The sequence below is a fragment of the Pinus tabuliformis genome, chromosome 3_2 (genome assembly GCF_031772625.1).
Source record: "Pinus tabuliformis cultivar Carrire ecotype Pingquan chromosome 3_2, CPIR1, whole genome shotgun sequence".
Lineage (NCBI taxonomy): Eukaryota > Viridiplantae > Streptophyta > Pinopsida > Pinales > Pinaceae > Pinus > Pinus tabuliformis.
Genome location: NC_142302.1, coordinates 1105224718 through 1105244972, shown reverse-complemented (window position 1 = coordinate 1105244972; position 20255 = coordinate 1105224718). Strand labels below are relative to the sequence as shown.

The 20255-nt window shown below is 36.1% G+C and overlaps 1 protein-coding gene across 1 annotated transcript in view; it reads left to right on the top strand.

Annotated features, from left to right (window-relative positions):
- Window positions 1-20255, top strand: part of LOC149184528 (uncharacterized) — a 322500-nt gene that overhangs the window by 164604 nt on the left and 137641 nt on the right. Inside the window, exons 4-6 of the mRNA XM_089415361.1 lie at window positions 14179-14331; window positions 14535-14785; window positions 14925-14994. Of these exons, the coding sequence (XP_089271487.1) occupies window positions 14179-14331; window positions 14535-14785; window positions 14925-14994 (474 nt within the window). The remainder of the gene's footprint in view (window positions 1-14178; window positions 14332-14534; window positions 14786-14924; window positions 14995-20255) is intronic.

The window sequence follows — 20255 nt, the reverse complement described above, 5'->3', positions numbered from 1 at the left end:
TGCTTCTATAAAAACTTTGTTTTTCATTGTTTTAAAGAATTTTTTGTAATTTTTCATTGATTTGGGATGGGTAATTTGTTATGACTATGAGAACCAATTTTTTATTTTTATTTTCTCATTTTTTTTAAACATTGTTTATTTTTTTTGAATTTTCATTGTTTTTTGGCATTTGCCATTGGCATTTGGTTGGGTAACTTGGGTTTAGAAATTGGGATTTTGGAAATAATTAACTTGTAATTTTGTAAATGCTAAATTGTAATTTGTATTATGTAATCCTAAATTCCTATTTCCTAATCCTTATTTTTAATTTTTTCCATAGGTTTGCAAATTCAAAATTCAAAAACAAACATGCCAAGTAAATTGGATCATTTCTGGGAATATGGTGACCCTAAAACTCCGAATGATAGACAAAACTTGTATTGCAAGTTGTGTGGAAAGGAAATATTCGGGGGGGTGTACAGGTTGAAGTTCCACCTTGCACAAATCCCTGGACATGATGTGGGGCCCTGTCTAAATACAACTGCTGAAATTATCCAAAAAGCCATGAGAGCATTGGGAGAATTAGAGCACACTAGAGAGGCCAAAGAAGAACTCAAAAGGCAACTAAAAAGGTCAGCTGAAGGAAGTGGGCCAAGTGGCACTGGTTCTACTGCAGCGTCAGTCAATCCGGTAGCTGCATCATCATATTTTGTTCCTCGAACCACACCTGGTTCACAACCAACTATTGGTTCAATGCTAAAAAGAACTGAAAAAGAACAAGCTGACAAGTTGATGACAAAACTTCTCCTCTGGAGTGATATTCCTTTCAGCATTATAAGGAATAATCCATTTTTCCAACCTACTGTTGATGCTATTGCCAGTGTTGGCCCGGGGTACAAAATCCCTTCTCTTCATGATTTCAGAGGCCGGCTTCTTCAAGATGAAAAGCGTGACTGCACCCAAAGATTGGAGGATTTTAGGGCATCATGGGCACAAACAGGATGCACTGTTATGTCAGATGGTTGGACTGACCAAAAGGGGGGAACGCTTATAAACTTCTTGGTTAGTTGTCCCAAGGGGACTATGTTTATCAAATCTATTGATGCAACTCATCAAATCAAAGATGCAAGAACTTTATGTGATTTGCTGGATGTGTTTATTTTGGAGGTGGGTGCAGAAAATGTTGTCCAAGTCATAACGGACAATGCTGCAAATTATGTTGCTGCTGGTAGAATGCTTATGGACAGGCATCCTACTTTATTTTGGACACCTTGTGCTGCCCATTGTATTGATTTGATGTTAGAGGACATAGGGAAAATTCCCTTTGTCAAAGAGGTTGTTGACTCATCAAAAAGCATCACAAAATTTATTTACAACCACACATCTGTGCTTAGCTTGATGAGAAAATGCACCAACAACAAAGAGTTGGTGCGCCCCGCCATTACACGGTTTGCGATGAGTTTCATATCTCTTCAATCCCTCTTGAATTCTATGTGGGATTTGAAGAGAATGTTTCTTTCAGAGGAGTGGCGTGCTTCGCCAATGAGCCGCAAACCAGAAGGAGAAGCCGTGTGCAGACTAGTTTCATACCAGGAAGACTTCTGGGCGGGAGTGCAGGAGGTGTGCGCTGTTACTGAACCTTTGGTAAAGGTTCTTCGGTTGGTTGATGGTGAGAAGCCCGTAATGGGCTATTTGTATGAAGCCATGGACAGGGCCAAAGAAGCCATTCGGTCCTACTATGATGATAAGGGAGATGATGGGTTTCAGAGACAACTCCTTCTATGGGCAGTCATTGATGAGCGATGGAACAACACACTCCATCGTCCCATTCATGCTGCTGGGCTTTTCCTGAACCCTGCATTTTCTTATGCATGTGGGTTTAATTTTGATGTTGAGGTCGTGGAAGGATTATTAACCTGTGTCCAGAAGATGGTGAGATCTCCAGAAGAACGTATGGAGATCTCTAGACAAATTGAGCAATATAAGTTGTCAGGTGGCACATTTGGCTTTGAGATGGCTGTCATTGATAGGACGATTAAAATGCCAGGTATTTTTTAGTTTGTACTTTGTAACTTTGTTTCAAATTTCATTGTCTCTTCAAATTCCATTTTTTTCTTATGTTTATTTAAAATTTTATTTGTAATTTTGTTGTAGACGCATGGTGGAAGATGTATGGTGTCAGAGTACTCCTTTTGCAAAAGCTTGCCGTACGCATCCTCAGCCAAACATGCAGCTCCTCGGGATGTGAGCGCAATTGGAGTGTATTTGAAAAAATACACAACAAGAAGCGCAATAGGTTAACACTTAAACATTTAAAATATTGCAAATTTCCAAATAAATTTTTGAATTCATTAAAGTTTTAAACAATATTTTTTTTATAATATTAATTATTAATTATTATTTCATGAACTTTGTATAGGTTGGAGTCCCATAGACTTAATGACATGGTCTATGTCTACTACAATCTTCGATTGTGGGTGAGACAACTAGAGAAGACACCTGATACGGAAGCCATTTCATTGGATGGGATTGACACCACTGCTGAATGGAGGGTTGAGACCGAGAGGCCTCTCATGGATCCCACTGATGATTGGTTAGTGCAGGATGAGGGGGAGGAGGAGGGGGAGGAGGAGGAGCAGGAGGAGCAGGAGCAGGAGCAGGAGCAAGAGGAGGAGCAGGTGGAGGAGGAGGAGCAGGAGGAGGAGGTGACACCGCCTACCCGGGCTACCACTACCACCAGTAGAGGACGTGGTCTCCGTCCACCTCAGCCTCCTGTAGCTGCTACTACTAGTTCTTCAGCTTCTAGAGCACGTCAAACTCCACTGCCATTTCCACCAGCACAGGCACCAGCTTCTACATCTAGAGGGAAACAGAAATTTGTGCCATTTTCTCGCAAGAGGGGCAGAGGAAATCAATAGGATTAGACTTTCATTTTATTGTATATGACATTATGACATGATGAGATACATTATCATATTTTTTGTTGATATTTTGAGGCTGAGTTGGGACTCAGGACTTACTATTCAGGACATGATTCAATGTTATGTGTGATTTTAGCGCTAGAAATGATATTAAACATCTTATATATTAGTTTTTTTATCATATTTATGTGTCAATGTATTTATTTTATGTTGTAGATGGTTTAGATATTAAAAAAATTGAAAAAAAATGAAAAAAAATGAATATTTTTGTGCCAAACGCTTTTTTCCCGCTTTTTTCCGCTTTTTTCCCGCTTTTAACGATTTTTTCCGCTTTTTTCCCGGCGCCGATTAAATCCCGATCGCGCTTTGTGCAACATTGCTGGTAACTATGATTAGACTTGCAGAAGCGCTCAGAACTGTAAGCACCTGGCTTTTCTTTGAAACGCAGCAGATTCATAAATCCTTCCTAATTTCATACGGTCTGATCTTTTGAGGAGGAAGGAGGCCATGATCGATGTCTACAGATCTGTGAAGTGAATTATAGTACCATGGCACAATGGAAGAAAAATAAATGGGCAGAGTAGAGAGATATAGAGTTCAGAACGCATTACTGTCAACACACTGCAATGTAACTTTACAAAGAATTCGGCTATCAAATATCAGTTTAAGCCTTCGGGGTATGTATAAATCACTGAATATGAAATTAAAAAAAAAAAAAAATAGGAGAATTTTAAGATGCACCAAACTGCATTGATCAAAAATCAAGAGAGCCATGATCATACAACACGCTGAATAAAATAGGAAGCAAAAGATTTCAATAAGATGGTACAAAATACATTATTGACAGCCAACAACAAACTGTACCACTGTGTTCAATGAAGGAACCTTTGATATTAGAGGACTCTGTTCTATTTGAATCTTAAAATGCTCATATGAATGCAATACAGGGATCTGAAATGCGGGTATAACCATATATGTATACTGCATGCATTCAGCAGAGATAATGAGACTGATTTTAATTTAATAGACCGATTTCTTACCAGCCACGTACGGATCTTGAGGGTTTGATTCTTAGCCTATCCAAATTTCAACTCCTCTCACAATTTGATACAAAAAAAAATTGGTTTCACAGTAAAGAATTCTTGTGGGTGCATAGTTACCAAACAGGATGACAAAGTCGGAAACGCTAGAATTTTTATTCTTCTACAGGAAAAGAACCAGAAATTTTGGAATCAGGAAGCCCGCGCAAGAGGAAAGCCCAATTGGCAGAAATCGCTAGAATTGGTATTTTACACAAAACAAATCAGAAAATCTGGCATTCTCTGCGTTTAAGAAAGGGTATTTCCTCGGCAGGTTAGAAATGATCGGAGTGACAAGTGTGGAAACGATTATTTCCATGTGTCTGGGCAACGGTGGTCCGAGTGACAAGTGTGGAAACGATTATTTCCACGAGTCTGGGCAAGCGTGAGACGCGGATTCAATTTTATGGTTGACTAAAATTTCAGAATGATACCGTGAAAGGGATTTGTTTATAATTGAATTTCCAAATTAAGATTGATGACCACTCCACCGTTCGCACAATCTGAGTGTTTTTACAACAACGGCCCGACCGACTACAATTTAAAATATATTTTGAGAATAATGCAGCACTACAATATTAAACTTATTAAGGGAGATGAATACGACATCCAAACGTAATTAAATATCTGGGATTGTATACGAGCCTAGTTGGAGTTTCACTAATTATTATATTCCAGTGTAGATTTTAATGTTTAATGTTTTTATTTATTTTTTTATTATTTAAAATTGATATATAAATTTTAGTGAGATTATAATTTTTTTTCTATTTTATATATATATATAAATATTTTATATATTAAGAAAAATATATAAATTAAATATCTATGAGATATTGTTCCGCTATAATTTAATATTTTATATGTTAAAAAAAAAAACCCATCCCCAGAAGGTTTCATGGATGCAGCAAGAAAAGTTGAGGAGAATTCCAAGGAGCTAATGGACGCCATACATGCACAACTCATTAAATATAAAAAGATGGTGATATAGAACCCCAAGGCCCTCTGGAAAGAGTTGAACGTTCAGTAAAATAACATGAAAATAACGGAACGCCCAAGCAATGGCTGTCCAGCATAAAAGCCTTGCGGGATATACGCCAAAAGGAAAAGAATTGATTTATTTGCAGCCACAGCCATATCTGTTTGACTCCATTCGCGCAATCTTTGCGTCCATTCGATGGAAGAGGAATCCAGGTCATTATAGAAATAACTTTAACAATGTTCTCGATTGCATTCCAAGATTATCCTAATTTATATCGATTTTACCAAACAGCATCGTTTTTATGTCATGGGTTTGTCTCTTTGTCAATCTGTAGACAGTTTTGATGCCCTAGAAGGTGACAAACCTATAGCTCTAGAATTGGGGAAGGGTATAGAAAAGTAAATAAATGTGTAAAATTGTGGAAAACCTTACATTTTAAACGTGGAACAAGCTTTATTTTAATTTACTGTGACAATCTCCTTCCTTACTCCAATATCAAAATATTAGTGGGGATGGCCAATGAAGAGAGATTGAGAGCGTGGTTTGAAAGTGTAGATGTCCAGGGAACAGGCCAAATCAATGCTTTCGACCTGAAGAAAGCTCTAGCTGCTGGCAATCTCCACTTCTCAGATTCGATTGCCCAACAGATGATAAGACAGAAATGGAATCATAAGCTTTACAAAATTTGTGGCTCTTAACAAGTTTCTCTCAAATGTACGTATCATTTTCAGCTTTCGTTGCCCTTTAAGAACTTCATCAGTAAATGTTAAACCACTTACAAGTTTTTGAAAATAAAATTTGTTGCAAAGGAAATGTATCATTTATGCCAGTCCTGTTTTAAAGGGGTTTTCTTACAAGAGTTCTCTTCTAATAGCCTGCTGTTCACAGTTCATTGGCAATGCTTACGGTAAACCTATAGTAAATCTGTAAACGAGAGCAACTTGAGATAAATACACTTTTTCAAAAAAAAAAAAAAACAAAATTTGTTGTCATAATCTTGGCTAACTTATATTCAAGTCTATTACAAGAAGTATAGGATCAACTAATGCAATATGTACTTAAAGAGTAGAAGGCCTCCTTTGATATAGGTGTGGGGAGAGCAATCCTAATCGATCATTTCCTAGAATAAAAGAAAGGAAATTACCAGCCATTTTGAATTAGTCCCGGAATCATTAAGTTATACAACAAGGGATTCGTGAACTCTGCACACTCCTGTATCTTCACACTTCAGAATTTTACCCCTGTTTATTCTCTAATGTGTACTGTCTATATTGTAGAACAAGAAGAATTTTACAGGATCCTCAGGATGCTCTTTTACTCAGATTTCATAGCTAATTCTGAAGCACTGAGATCACTTTCAGACTAAGCAATTTGGCTTGTACGCTTTATTATAGTTTCTTATAGTCACCTGGGAGACTCAGGGTTCAAGGTAAACAGAGCACTTTTCGTTCAAGTAAAAGCCTGACCTGTCACTGAAAAACTAACATCCTTATTGCCAAAGTTCTTAACATAGAGCTCTTGAAACATCAGTGTGCCCAAATACGGGTAGTTATTTTAAAAAAAAAAAATCCAGTTTGCGTTTTTGTTCCACATTAAAACTAATCTGTAAATTTTAAGACCCAGAAATTTTGAGGAATGAAAGATATTAGAACACAATCTGAACATTGTACTGTACAGTCTAAAATAAACATGTTTGGATTGGAGGAGAAAGGGATTGGCTGTCATGTACACACCCTGTGAATTGTCCTTGTTAAAGAAAAATTTCGCATTTCTTGAGTTAAAGCTATGAATATTTCTATTTGACACATCAAAACTATACCATCCATACCTCTCCATTTGAATTCTGTGTTATTAGGTCATGTACCTTCTATAGACAGACATATAATTGAATAAGCATAATACCTCCTATCAATACCATCATGGAATAGGTGACCACTATTCAATATAGAGAAATCTTCAATGACATTTCTTCAATTTTGCAATGGTAAAAACCATTTGTGACAGAGCAGTCATGCAATTTACAGGCTCCTCCTAATATTCTTCATAACATCTAAGCGTTTTTGTCAATGTAAAATATTACTGACTGCCAGTATAGATTCTGAAACAATAAATTTTGATCTGTTTGCTTCGAAAGACAGATTCAATAGATTTTCAGTCTGCTTAGAAATCACTCTGATTCAGAATATTCTCCTTGGCAGCTTCCATCTTTGCCTAATTACCGATACCCCTACATAAATAGGCAGCATCAAAAAAAAAAATTCTGTCTTCTGAGGTAGAGTGACACCCCTTTTTAAAAATTACGAATTCTCTTTGTTCTTATTCTCATTAATAGAGAACATGAACGTAGCTTACCCAACCAGAATGCAATTGTACTCCATTTTTAATATAATATTGATGGATAGTTCCTCTTCAACTAAAAACTCTTACCACTATAGTTACCTTTGGATACCAGTCAACTTCTCACTTCTGTTAATGGAAATCTAGATATTCCACTCTTATAGTAAATTTCCATTGGAAAAGGCACTTGTGCAAGATCTCTATTCTCATCATGTTAATAAACATATAACTGTACTATATTATGGATCTACTACTATTTCTAGTTTTTCTATTATTTACCACTCCAGATATGCAAATACGATCAGAAAAGCTGAGAAGAAGCGTATTTAGATGATAGCCTAGTTCTTTCTTATGTAAGCAATGACTTAACCCAGGATAATGATTATGATATAAAATTTTACTCTCGAAAAGAAGCAAAAGAAAATTATAAATTGTCGGTTGATGTCCTACTACTGCTGCCTCCTTGATGTCCTTTCCAAGGTTTTCAATGATGAAGTTTTCCTTCACATCGTGTACTCGGAGTCATCTCAATGTTATTATTCGTTCACTACATCAACATCATTGGACTTTCGCAACTAACAGCTATACTTATGTTTAGCGTTAAACATATAGGAATGAAAGCCGTAAATTTCATGCACGATCAATACACGAAAGAATGATTTCCAATTATTATGCTTAACGTTGCTGGTGCATGGATACTTATATATATCATGACTTATGTTAAGGATGTGATATTTATAATTATAATTTTATTTTTATTTTACATATCAACATGAATGATGAGATGGAAATAAAATAATGAATACACTTGACTACTAGATGTGAAAATGAACTTACAAATATATTGGCTAGATATAGCCAAGTATGTCATATGAACTCAAAAATCAATATCATAGATGAGAGTTTATTAAAATGCATAGAAAATCGTTATCTGAATACAATTGATTTTGAATATATTGATGCATATGTTATAATTTGTGGGCAAGTGTTTACATTGCAGATAGTATCATTACCAAACCGACTTCGTGATGACAAAACTCCAAGAACAATTGAAGCTCAAAGAGATTCCATGATAGGGTATTAACCCTGATTCTACTGGGAGGGGTGGAGGTGTTGCCCACCGTTTATCCTCTAAAACCTGGGGTCATGGGAGGATTGTGCGAGTCACGCTCCCCTAGACGTGTGATGATGATTGCCGGATGCCTACTGGGAAATCAGGTCGATATAGTCGACGCTGCCATCCTTAGAGTTTATGCATGGTTAGGTCAGTATAGCTGACGCCATGGCATACTCCAGTAGAGGACGGATAGGATGGGAGTGGAAGAGATTAGGAAGGATAGGATGATTTTAGAATAGCTTGGGAACCTGGTTTGGGCAAGGCATGACCATTAAAATTAGAAATCTATCAGCGGTCAAAATCACAAATTTTAAAGTGTCCTCACGATCATAAATGAAAATTCAATCACATAATACAATCCTTACATACCCTAAAGGAATTATCAATATACTTTATAAACCCTTAACTTCGGGACGAAGTTCTTTTGAAGGAGGGGTGTATGTAACAACCCATCTCGAATCACGAACAACATAGTAGTATTAGCATGCATGTGAGGCATGCATATGATAGCTACATATGCATGCATCATATACATTGCACTAGTATATATACATATATATATACATTGACTTTATATCGACTATTCATGGAGAATGTCTAAATATAAGATAAATGAATTAATTATCAAAGGTATAAATTAAATACCTAATTCTCGTAAATAGAAGAAATATACACTCAGTAAGAAATATAGTTGAGTTTATTCATATGTTTACATAAATAACCCAAAATGTGTACTAATAAAACTAAACCCATAAACCTTATGATTAAACTTGACATTTTATAAAAACATAAAGTAATATGTAATAGTTAAAATCATTATGGTCTTATATTATTTAATGAATAAAAGTACCAACTATCATACTTAATGTGACACCATTCGATATTGTGAAGATCTGATTCTATTAAAGGCAAAATATCCTGACAAAGTAGTCACCGCCTATCAAAATCTTATCCTTTCATAAGGCGGTGAACAGATGCGTAGAGGGGGAGGGACCTCTGCTACTTAAAGGGAGGAAGGAGGATTTTAAAAGGGGGGGGGAAGAAATATACAGAGGGTGCAGAATGATAAATCTGTTGGAGGTGAGCCAGAGGCTAGACTTGGGCACTAAAAATGGGAAAGTCTTCAACTGTTCCTGGAGTTTTGGGCACGGGGGCCAGTGGACTTCTATTTCGAAGTTCTCTGGATCTGGGAACCGCAGAGGTTGATCCCAGATAGGCAGGGAGGAATAAGTTGGTTTGGTAATGGAATCAGAAAACTTGGAGCACTGTGATCAACAGCAAACTGGAGAATCAGACATGAGAATCAGGTACGCAGATGCATTTAATTTGATAGAATTTTTGTAGAAAAAAATCTGTCAATCTAATATAAATTAAATATCAATCTTTACATTTGATTGAATTGAAATATCAGTTATTACAGGCAGGGTTTGTTGAGGAAATTGAGTGAGTGATCAGAGTTGCAGCTGAGGGGCAGTGAATACATAGTAGAGAAGCAGAGTTAGTACCAGGAGGATCAACGCAGAAGCCGAGAGAGGTTGACACAAAGCCCGCTAGAGGCTACGCAGAGGCAGCGAGAGGCCACACAGAGGTAGCCAGGAGCTGCGTAGAGCCAAAGAGGGCCAACGTGTGAGATGCAGAGGTTGACGCAGAGCCCAGAGAGGCTGATGCTGGGCCAGAGAGGTTGACGCTGGGCCAGAGAGGTTGACGCAGGGCCTAGAGGCAGCGCTGGGAGATTTTTCGTGGGATAGACTGGGAGCTGAAGAGTCGGATAGGGTGACACAGTCCCTATTAGAGTGACGCGGAGCAGCAGAAGCTGCATTGTTGCTATGAGATCATTCATCCGGTGATTTAGCCAGAATATTTGTCTCCGACTGATAGGTACTACTGCCGAGGGCATTCTCTGTTGGGTGAGCGATTTCTGGCATCCAGGTTGTATTATGAAACTACATAATAATAAAACCCTCTGAATAGCTACACCGGTTTTCCTGCATTGGGTTTTTCCGGGGACATTAGTCCAAAAACAACAATGTCACTTGTGTGCTTGTTTTTCCTTCAGTTGATGATCTGTATGTGTTGATACTGTACTTGTATTTATTTTCAGTATTTACATGGTAAATAGCTTGTTAAGTAATTGAACAAGTAGGAAGAAATAAATTAGATAGTACATGAAGAATTTCTAACGGGTTAAACTTAGAAATTCCAACACAGGTTGGTGTTGTTGATTGTTGAACTCCTTTGTCATGGCCTTAGCAATTATGTACCCTTCACTCAAGTCAAAATCATTGATCAGGCATGTTAAGCTTTCTCTACCATCTTATAAGGCTCGGATTAAGCTGTTTGATCAAAATTATTCAATGTTGAATAATATCCCCATAGAATTGGAGTAGAGGCAAAGGCTAGCCAAGAGAAGAGGAATCTAGATTCTAGATGGTTGATGCCGGAGTAACTAATCATTGATGTACAATGGATGCCATATCTATCTTTATTTATGTAAAAATATGTATGTTTTCATATCTTCTACAACTAATTTGGTATTTTGGATGTTTTTTTAACATAAATGCAATATATATATGTATATATATATATATATATATATATATATATGTATATATGTATATATATATCTATGTATATATATATATATGTGTGTGTATATATATATATATATATATATATACATACATATATATAGTAGACGCTTCCAAGAGGCTTCGCTTCCTAGATTTTTGGGAAATGACGCTTCTGCGTCCTCGCTTCCAAAAAATGTCCCCACTTTGTGCAACATTGACTTAGCTGATACCCATATTGAATGTAGCTCTCCCAAATACAATTGAGATGGGGTGTATGGACACTTGGCTTGAATATAAGTTGGCCTTGACCAAGATACAAAAGTGAATGGGTTTATAGATACCCAACTTAAAATAGGGTCAGCCCTATAGACAACATTTCCCCTTAATCTAAACAGGAGATCTTGGAGAGAAGGCATTACATCACAACCTCCACAATTGACACCCTATGACAACAACCTCATTTGGTTGTGCTCATCAGCAAACCCCTTGAATGTAGTTGAAATATGCAAGGTTAGTGCCACTTGATAGTCATTACCGTAATCCATGCAACTGAAAGGCACATGATCGAATATATATCCAGCAGTGTTGTTGGGTCCTCAAGTTGGTACCAGTGAAAATTTATTATACCTTATGGCAGTGCAATCAATATGATTATAATATCAGTATGGAGGTATGACTAATACAAGCCTATGATAACCAGTTTTAAGCTAAGTTACCAGAAACGCCTGGAGAATTTGCCGGAATCGCAGATCCCCGTTTCTGAAACGGAAATGGATATGATCCTTGTCCGAAATGCTGTAAAGTTTTTGTGCCATTTCAAAAAATCGGAAACTTTGGATTTGGAATTGGATACGTTTCCAAGGGTTTTTAATATTTTTGGATCCGTTCAGGAAAATCGTGATTGGAATCCACTCTTAAAATGTTAAAACGGATGAAAATTTGTTCAAAAATTTATACCAACAGAGAAAGATAGATGTTCAAAAATACAGACATAAGGGTTTGATGAATGTCTTCATAAAGAAATTTATTTGAGTGATTAATTTTCAGTTTCGTTAAGGTTTTGTTAATTGTCATTGATTTTTCTTTTGATTTCATAAATCCCTCCAATATAACAGATCTTCTTTAGCCAATCTTTTCCCTGCATATAGTCAAGAGACCAAGTTGACATTGAGAAGATTGAAATGTTCAAATAGGTCTTGACAGAATATCCCAATGATCCCATGGGTTTCTTAATTGTCATGCAAGGAAGATAGATACCATCTGCCATGCATGACACGTTCTTTCAAGGAGTTGGATCTGAAAGCACAAAGGTTGTAGCATTTTTGATTACATAACTAATGATGATGATAATATGTTGAATGTTATAATAAACGCTAATGATGATGACAATGTTTATGCTGAATTGATGATGATGATTTATTTAGGTTGAATTCATGATGGTGATCATGTATTTTTAGATATAGAATCTAGATTCTAAAAGAAGAATGGTAATATGAAATTTTTATTTTGTTATATATATATATATATTTTGTTTCCTTGCCGTATCATATCCGGATTTTTTGAAAATTTGTCGTATTCGTTTCAAACCCCATATCCGTTTCAGTGCAACTTAGGTTTTAAGGTCAAAACTAATGTTCATAATGATGCATTTATGAAAACACTCCTTTCTTCTTAAAGAGGAGGCTAATAAATTGCAATAATATTCCGTTGTTCTAATTCAAAAATAAATGTAACCGATGTAGTCGTTCCTCAATAAGATGCAGATGGATGTATGATTGTAAGTTATATTAGAGGAAAGTTGGAAACATTTGTCTATGTTGATGCATAGATCTTTTTGCGATACCCCAAAATCATGGCTTTTATGGCATTCGTTTGATTATATACATGAAAGTTAAGGCCAGTCAAAGACACAGGCTCAAATTGCTAAATCAGCTTTTGGATTTCTTTCAAAATGGAGGAGAATTGGACTTTATAACCATATGTACATTGTATACCTTGCAAAACAATTGATAGGGGTAATGGTTGATAAAAAATGTTTGTTTCTGAAATTAAAAGCTCACCAAAGAAGTCTTTCACTGAATCTGGTATCGAGTGATTCATGTTCCCAATTAATCTAACATTGGATCAGTGCATATTAGAGTTCCAAATTGAAGGACAATTGGACTTTATCACCATATGTATATCTTGTAAAACAAGCAATAGGGGTAGCGGTTGATTAAAAATGTTTGTACCTGAAACTGAAAACCCATCAAAGAAGTCTTTTACTGAATCTGCGATTGAGTGATCCATGTGCTAATTATTCTAACATCGGATTAGTTGGATCCTTGCTGGAATTGGCCTTTTCCCAAGAACTCAACTGCAATATATTATTTAGTTATATGATTGTAGTTAAGTTATTTAGATTTTCTGTATCTTTGCAGACCTCCAGGCTCCAACTATAAACTGTTACATTTTCTTTCTTGTCCAGTACTACCACACCTCATCCATTTTTCTTTTCATCAATTTGCTGCTTTCATTACTCTGATAATTACCGCACTCATCTATCTGATATCCCACAATTTATGGTGCTTTCTGTATTGCTGGACTGCCGGAGCATTTTAGCTTGTATTTTCTTACAATGGATTCTTTTTCTTTCACTGTATTTATTTTGAACAAATTGATCTTATATTACATTAAATTTTCTTAAAGGTTATGCGAAAATTACATAAGGAGGCTACTGTCATGTAAACATAAGTCCCTTGCTGAATGTAGGGAAGAATAGTGAGTTACACAAGGATGCTGTTTCTATTTATTGAATAATTTTTATTTATTCCCTCTGCAATCATTAACTATATAGCTCCACGCTCAAGTATTTATACATTTTAATTGTATAGTGTATACGCTGACTGGCATGTTCTTAAAGAAGAAAATAGAGCAAGTATGTGCTAGGCATATAAATTTTTCCTCTATTCACTTACGCACAATCTATGTTGCCAGTTTATAGTGTTTGACATTTTGAATGGACATAATAATTATGTTGCAAGGTGCTTATTGGAATTTTGAATTATGTCTACACATTATCATAATGCACAAGTTGGGTCAGAGTCCCTAGCATGTATTTTGAGATTCTATTGCTTTATTAAACTGAGTATCTCTTTACAACCTTCATACATTGTCTTCTGCCACTATGTAACTGTTCATTGTATTTCATGTGAAGCAAGTGGATGATAAGATTGATGAAGCACTAAACCTTCTTAGCGCAAAAAACTCAGAAGGTGTATCACATGCATTGCATCTAGTAAACGCCGCTCTTTCCATCTGCCCCCATTCTGAAAAATGGCTTGAATTAAAGGCTCAGGCTCTTTTATCAGTAAGTGAATTGTGCCTATTGTTTGTCTGGCAGCTGGCTTGTAGTCAAGCAGATAGTATTTTCAATTTTGTGAAAGTGTTCTTTTGTTTCAGTGAGACAATTACAATTGTTTGTTTACTGGACCTTTTTTAATGTTGATTCCCCATACAATTTACATGCATTGTTGATAATTTTCTATTCCTGGTCTGTTCCACTCCGTTTAGTTGTGTAAGTACGAGGAGGTGATACAAGCTTGTGAAGAGGGCTTGGCTTCTGTAGATCAGAATCATTATTGTGAAAAAAGGGGCAGTGAAAATAAAACGTGTAAGGACAAAGTGTATGGAGGCCATTGCAATTGTCCCATAAAGTTATCGTTCTGGCAAATGAGTGGAAAGGCAAAATTCTATTTGGGTAGACTTGAAGAAGCACTTGGTTCACTCTTAAAGCATGAGGAAGCAATTGCTGCAGTTGTAATGTAAGATATGTACAAGTTGCAATTTTGGAATTCAATTGGAATTTGCTTGCTTTCTAACATTCAAATTTGTTAATTGTTGAATTGGGAAAGAATTGTTGTCATAGTCATTATTTATAAGTTTATAAGAGTTTGGCTGTAGGTCTTGCAAAGGGCGAGTGGAATCATTAGCACCATTGATAGCTACCATCCGTAATCTCTTGCATCATAAGGTATTATCTTGTTCTTTCCATTCTCTATAGTAAAATGTTACACAGGTCAATGTTCTTTTGTATAACTTGGAATGTTCATGCAAGAGAATTAAAGATTAGACATACTGTTTCCTTTCCAAATGCTATTCTTTCTATGGTTAAATTTGAAACAACGTTAGAAAATAATAAAAATGCAATCTATAGAATAGTATGTGCAGATAAATCCAGTCTTCTAGAATGCAGTTGAATAACAAATTGACTAGTTTGTCATTAACGATCTAGTTTTGAATTGTTCATTGATATTCTCAATTAGCTGTAGTCCTAGTTTGTCATTAACGATCTAGTTTTGAATTGTTTATTGATATTCTCAATTAGCTGTTGTCCTTGAGATCTCATTTAGGAAACATCTGTGGCTGGTTTTTATAACTGATACTCCATCAGAGAAAAAATATCTATTTCAGGAAATGGCATTAGGCAATCTATTAAAACTATACAGGGAAATTTGTAATTAACACAACTAATTAATACAACATTTAAAATGGGGCAAGTCTTGAAGCTCTTTGGGTATTCTATTCATAATTTAGAAATGACATGTAAGAGTCCACAAAATGAACATGAACATATTGTCCCTTAATGAGGTACCTATTAAAGCATTAGTTAAGTATCAATGCTAAGATCCGGTGAAGGTTAGGGCATGCTAAATTATGGACTATGATAAAAGTCACATACATAGTTTATGTGTGTGTGAGCTTTCACTGATCTTATGTGATTAGAAGTCAAACATGTGGCTATGCCTAGTCCATTGTAGAGTGAGAACCCATCCTGACCCAGGGGGACACAGTCCATGTGTTTCCCCTTCCCCAGAAATTTTGGGGATGCAACGAGAAATTCTCCATTAGGAAGGGGGCGCCCTTCAGGATGTGCAGAACATACCCCATGAAACTGAGATGTTTCCCACCGAAAATGGAAAGGTCTCGTAGACATCCATAGATGGTTTCGGGAACATCTGGATAACCCTATTGAAAGCAACATTCTTGTGGCACTGCTTATCCCGGAAAAATATTCACTTATTGGTTCAACATTCAGACCATGACAGATATTATCTATGCAGTGTGTGCTGCAATACTATGTGGCATGTTTATATTGGCGGATAATTGCAACAATGGTTTCGAGGAATGAGCATTAAAGTATAACAAAGAGTTTTTAACTTGTGAGTGTTGACTTGCTTGACAACTTGTTGCTGAAATCAAAGGGGAGAAGTGTTAGTTGAAACTGAGATGTTTCCACCGAAAATGGGAAGGTCTGGTAGACATCCATAGATGGTTTTGGGGACATCTGGATAACCCTATTGAAAGCAACATTCTTGTGGCACTGCTTATCCCGGAAAAATATTCACTCATTGGTTCAACATTCAGACCATGACAGATATTATCTATGCAGTGTGTGCTGCAATACTATGTGGCATGTTTATGTTGGTGGATAATTGCAACAATGGTTGCGACTAAGTTACCAAGATTTGGATATGGATACGGATACGGATTTGGATACAGCCAGGATTCGGAAACGGCAAGGAAACGACAAGTACAATTAATATAAATATATTTTTATAATAAAATTTTTGATATTAATGTCCAAATTTATTGTGAGCACTACCTATCAACAACAATAGAGTTTATATTATTATTACCCAATTTTAAAGTCATGGCTAAGCTAGACACCAAATTGGTGTATGAGACCCCCTTGTTTGTGGGACAAGGGACCCACCTCTACACAGCGATTTGAATGCTAAGTCTACGAAGGCATACATACTCTACCCCTCTAGTTTTGAACCTGTGACCTCATAGGAGGAAACACATGCTCTTAACCATCAGGCCCACTCAAGCTGTATTGTGTTGATGAATTTCATGAAAAAACATACAATACTTCATAATTAAAGTTGCATTAATTATTTTATAAAAAATAAATTATTAACTATAATATATTACAAAACTATTTAAATGATAAATAATAATAATTTAATACACATATTAAATTATGTGAATTAAATAATAAGCTTATAATATATAAAAGTTTAATATAAAATATAATGTACAAATTTTTAAAACTTGTACCTAACAAATTTGATATATTTTAATTTATAATATATATGGAGAATAAAATAACAATTTTTTTATTTTATTTTTTTATTTATTTTTTATTTTTTTATTATTTTGAATAATTAATTTATAATATATATACACCAAAATTACTTTATAAAATTATAACATTTCTAAACTAATATAAATAAAGTATAACATATTTAATTTTTTTTAATTAAATTAATGTAAATAAAATATAGCATAGCTATAAAAGTATAATTAAATTAATATAAATAATATTATAATTAAATTATAATATTATAACATATCTAAAATATATACACATGTGACTATACTAGTTCTTTTATAACATTTCTAAACTAATGTTAATAAAATATAACAGATTTATAAAGTTATTATTAAATTAAATGTAAATAAAATATAACATATTTATAATTAAATTAATATTATAACTATATGTAACTATATGAGTTCAAATGTGCGAAACTACATATGCCCTACCGATAAATAAAATCCAAGTATCAGCGTCATACTACCAAGTCTCGGCATCATATTACCAAGTCTTTAGATCCCAAAACCAATGATATTAATACCAGTCGCATCATCTTAGCCGTCTTATTCGCTGCACGTGCACGTATTGTCTGAGCTTCCAGCGAGCAACTATCTGGGTTAGAGCATTGTCGACTACTAGCAAACTGCCAGGTCAAGTTATTACCAACATATTTTTACTCATTAAAAGACTGTTTTCTAGTGTATCCAAGTGAATCCGGATCTGAATCTGTTTATGATCTAGGGATCCGCGAATCCATTTCCCAGGGTGGATGGATCCGGTAACATAGGGTTTCGAGGAATGAGCATTAAAGTATAACAAAGAGCTTTTAACTTGTGAATGTTGACTTGCTTGAAAACTTGTTGCTGAAATCAAAGGGGAGAAGTGTTAGTTTATCTAAGCGTAGCCAAATGATTAATGTGTCAATAAATTTTTATATGCAGAAATTTTCAAATTTATTTTTTACCGAAAACCCAGAAAAAAATAGATTTGAAATCTATGCACAATTAACACACCTGAGCTTCTAACAAAATATGCACAACAAAACAAGAAATCCAAGCACATAAACTTTTACACAACTTTTACTTTGGAAAACCCTAGAGTGGGGAAAAACCAGCAAGGAGTAACTTTATTAGGCTTCAAAGAATAAATCAGGAAAATATTACAACTTATCAAGAGAATTTACAGCCAAGAACAACCCTAGAAAACAACCCCTCTCCTTTGCACAGTACGACCCAACGAACAACCTCTCCCTTTGTAGCGTATGGCCCCTTTGTCTTCAGTGAACTCGGCCTAGGACACGACATCTCCTCCAACAGAGAGCTAGGCCCTAAAGACTCGACCTCCCTTTTCTGCAAACTTGTCTTGGGCACGACCCCTCTCTTCAATAGAAGACGACTTGAACGCAACCCCTCTATCCTTGCAAGCTCTGTCTCTTCTCCTCAGCTGCTCGACCTTCCTACCTCTCACCCAAATCGACCCTCTTCTCTCTCACTCGATGTGATCACCAAGTCGTGTCCTTCACCCACTCATTCCAACAATTTATAATTTCTCTCATAACCTTATTTCCTCCTTGAGATCTTCATAGAAAAGATCAAAGGCCAAAATTTGATCTTATCATTTTATTTTGATCCAGTCAAAAGAATGTGAAAATTCCTAAGCCAGAATCCCTACCATAGCAAACTGATGTTACATCTCCTACTTGTTTAAATCATGCAAGTTATTTATTGTGTTCTACTGTCTACGGTAAATATCGAAGCAAATACATCTGCATCCTTCACTTAATTTACATATATGTGGAAACAAAATACTAAGCAAGGAAAAAAAATACAATACATAGGATAGTTATTTTTGGACAAATAGTCCCGAAAAACACCCAATGCGGGAAAACCGGTGCAACAACTCTGAGGGTTTTATTACTATGCAGGAGAAATTTTGAGTACAATTCTAGGATGCTTAACCAACAATCTGATACAGAGAAAATACTGAACAAAAGATTGGTGAAATGATCTCACCCTGTCACTACAGAATCAATGACTGATCCTGCTGCTTTGGAGGCTCTGTGTCACCCTCTTCGTGGCTTCTGCGTAAAATTGTGTCACCTTGGGCAACTTCTGCGTCACCCCTCTTGGGTATTAAGCCGCCTCTCCTTTGGATCCTCTACTGGTTGAGAAATTGACCTTCTGCCTCCCAGACTCGCACCCTGGCTTCCGCCAACTGAATTTGACTTTCCTCAACAAGAACTCGACTTCTCCTCAATGACTGTGCTGCCTTTGCGTCAGCACTGCGTAGGCTAGCGTCAGCCTTCCTCTGGACGTCTTTCTGTTCTCTATCTACCTAGTACTCTCCGGAAATTCCTTCTCCTGGATTCTCACTGCCCCTCTGCTGCAAGATCTCCTCAATCGATTTTCCTCTGGAGAACTTCTTACTTCCGAAAATCGATTTTCTCAATCTCTCTGTGTGTTTTACAAATGACCCTCAAGCCCCTTCTTATATCTTCCTGTTGGACAACCAACGACCTAGATTAAAACATAATCAAAGGCTCAGATCATTTTCGCTTGATCCGTGGCTTTTTCTAGAAGTTTCACCCCTGATTAGATGAATACCCATTAATATTTTAATTTTCCTAAGTTTAGACTTTGGAACCCCATTAAAAATATTAATTATTTTAATAAAATCACTTATGGGTGGAATTTTCCAAAATGCTTCCTGGGTTCTTTGGAATTCCTATGCCCAAGTCTCCGTGCAAAATTTGAGGCTTAGAGCACATTCGATGCTACCCCAAATCAACACTGCCTCTTAGCGATGAATGTGCTCTAGTAATACACTGCCTCTCTGCATACTTCTCTAACTCTGAAGCATCGTCTTTGCTCTGCTGATGTCTGACCTGCTGTCCACCAACTACTGCACTGCCGATGTATCACCTTCTGTCCACCAATCACTGCGCTACTGCTGCTCACCAGACTGCTGCCTTTGACACTCCCACTGTCAATGCTACATCTGTACTGCAGCTCCCTCTGCATTTGTGTTGCTTCTGGTCCTGCCACCCAACAACTGCATTTGCACTGCAACTCTCTCTCAAATGCTGCTAACACTGGCACTGCTAACACTGCATCCGTACTGCAACTCAGTTG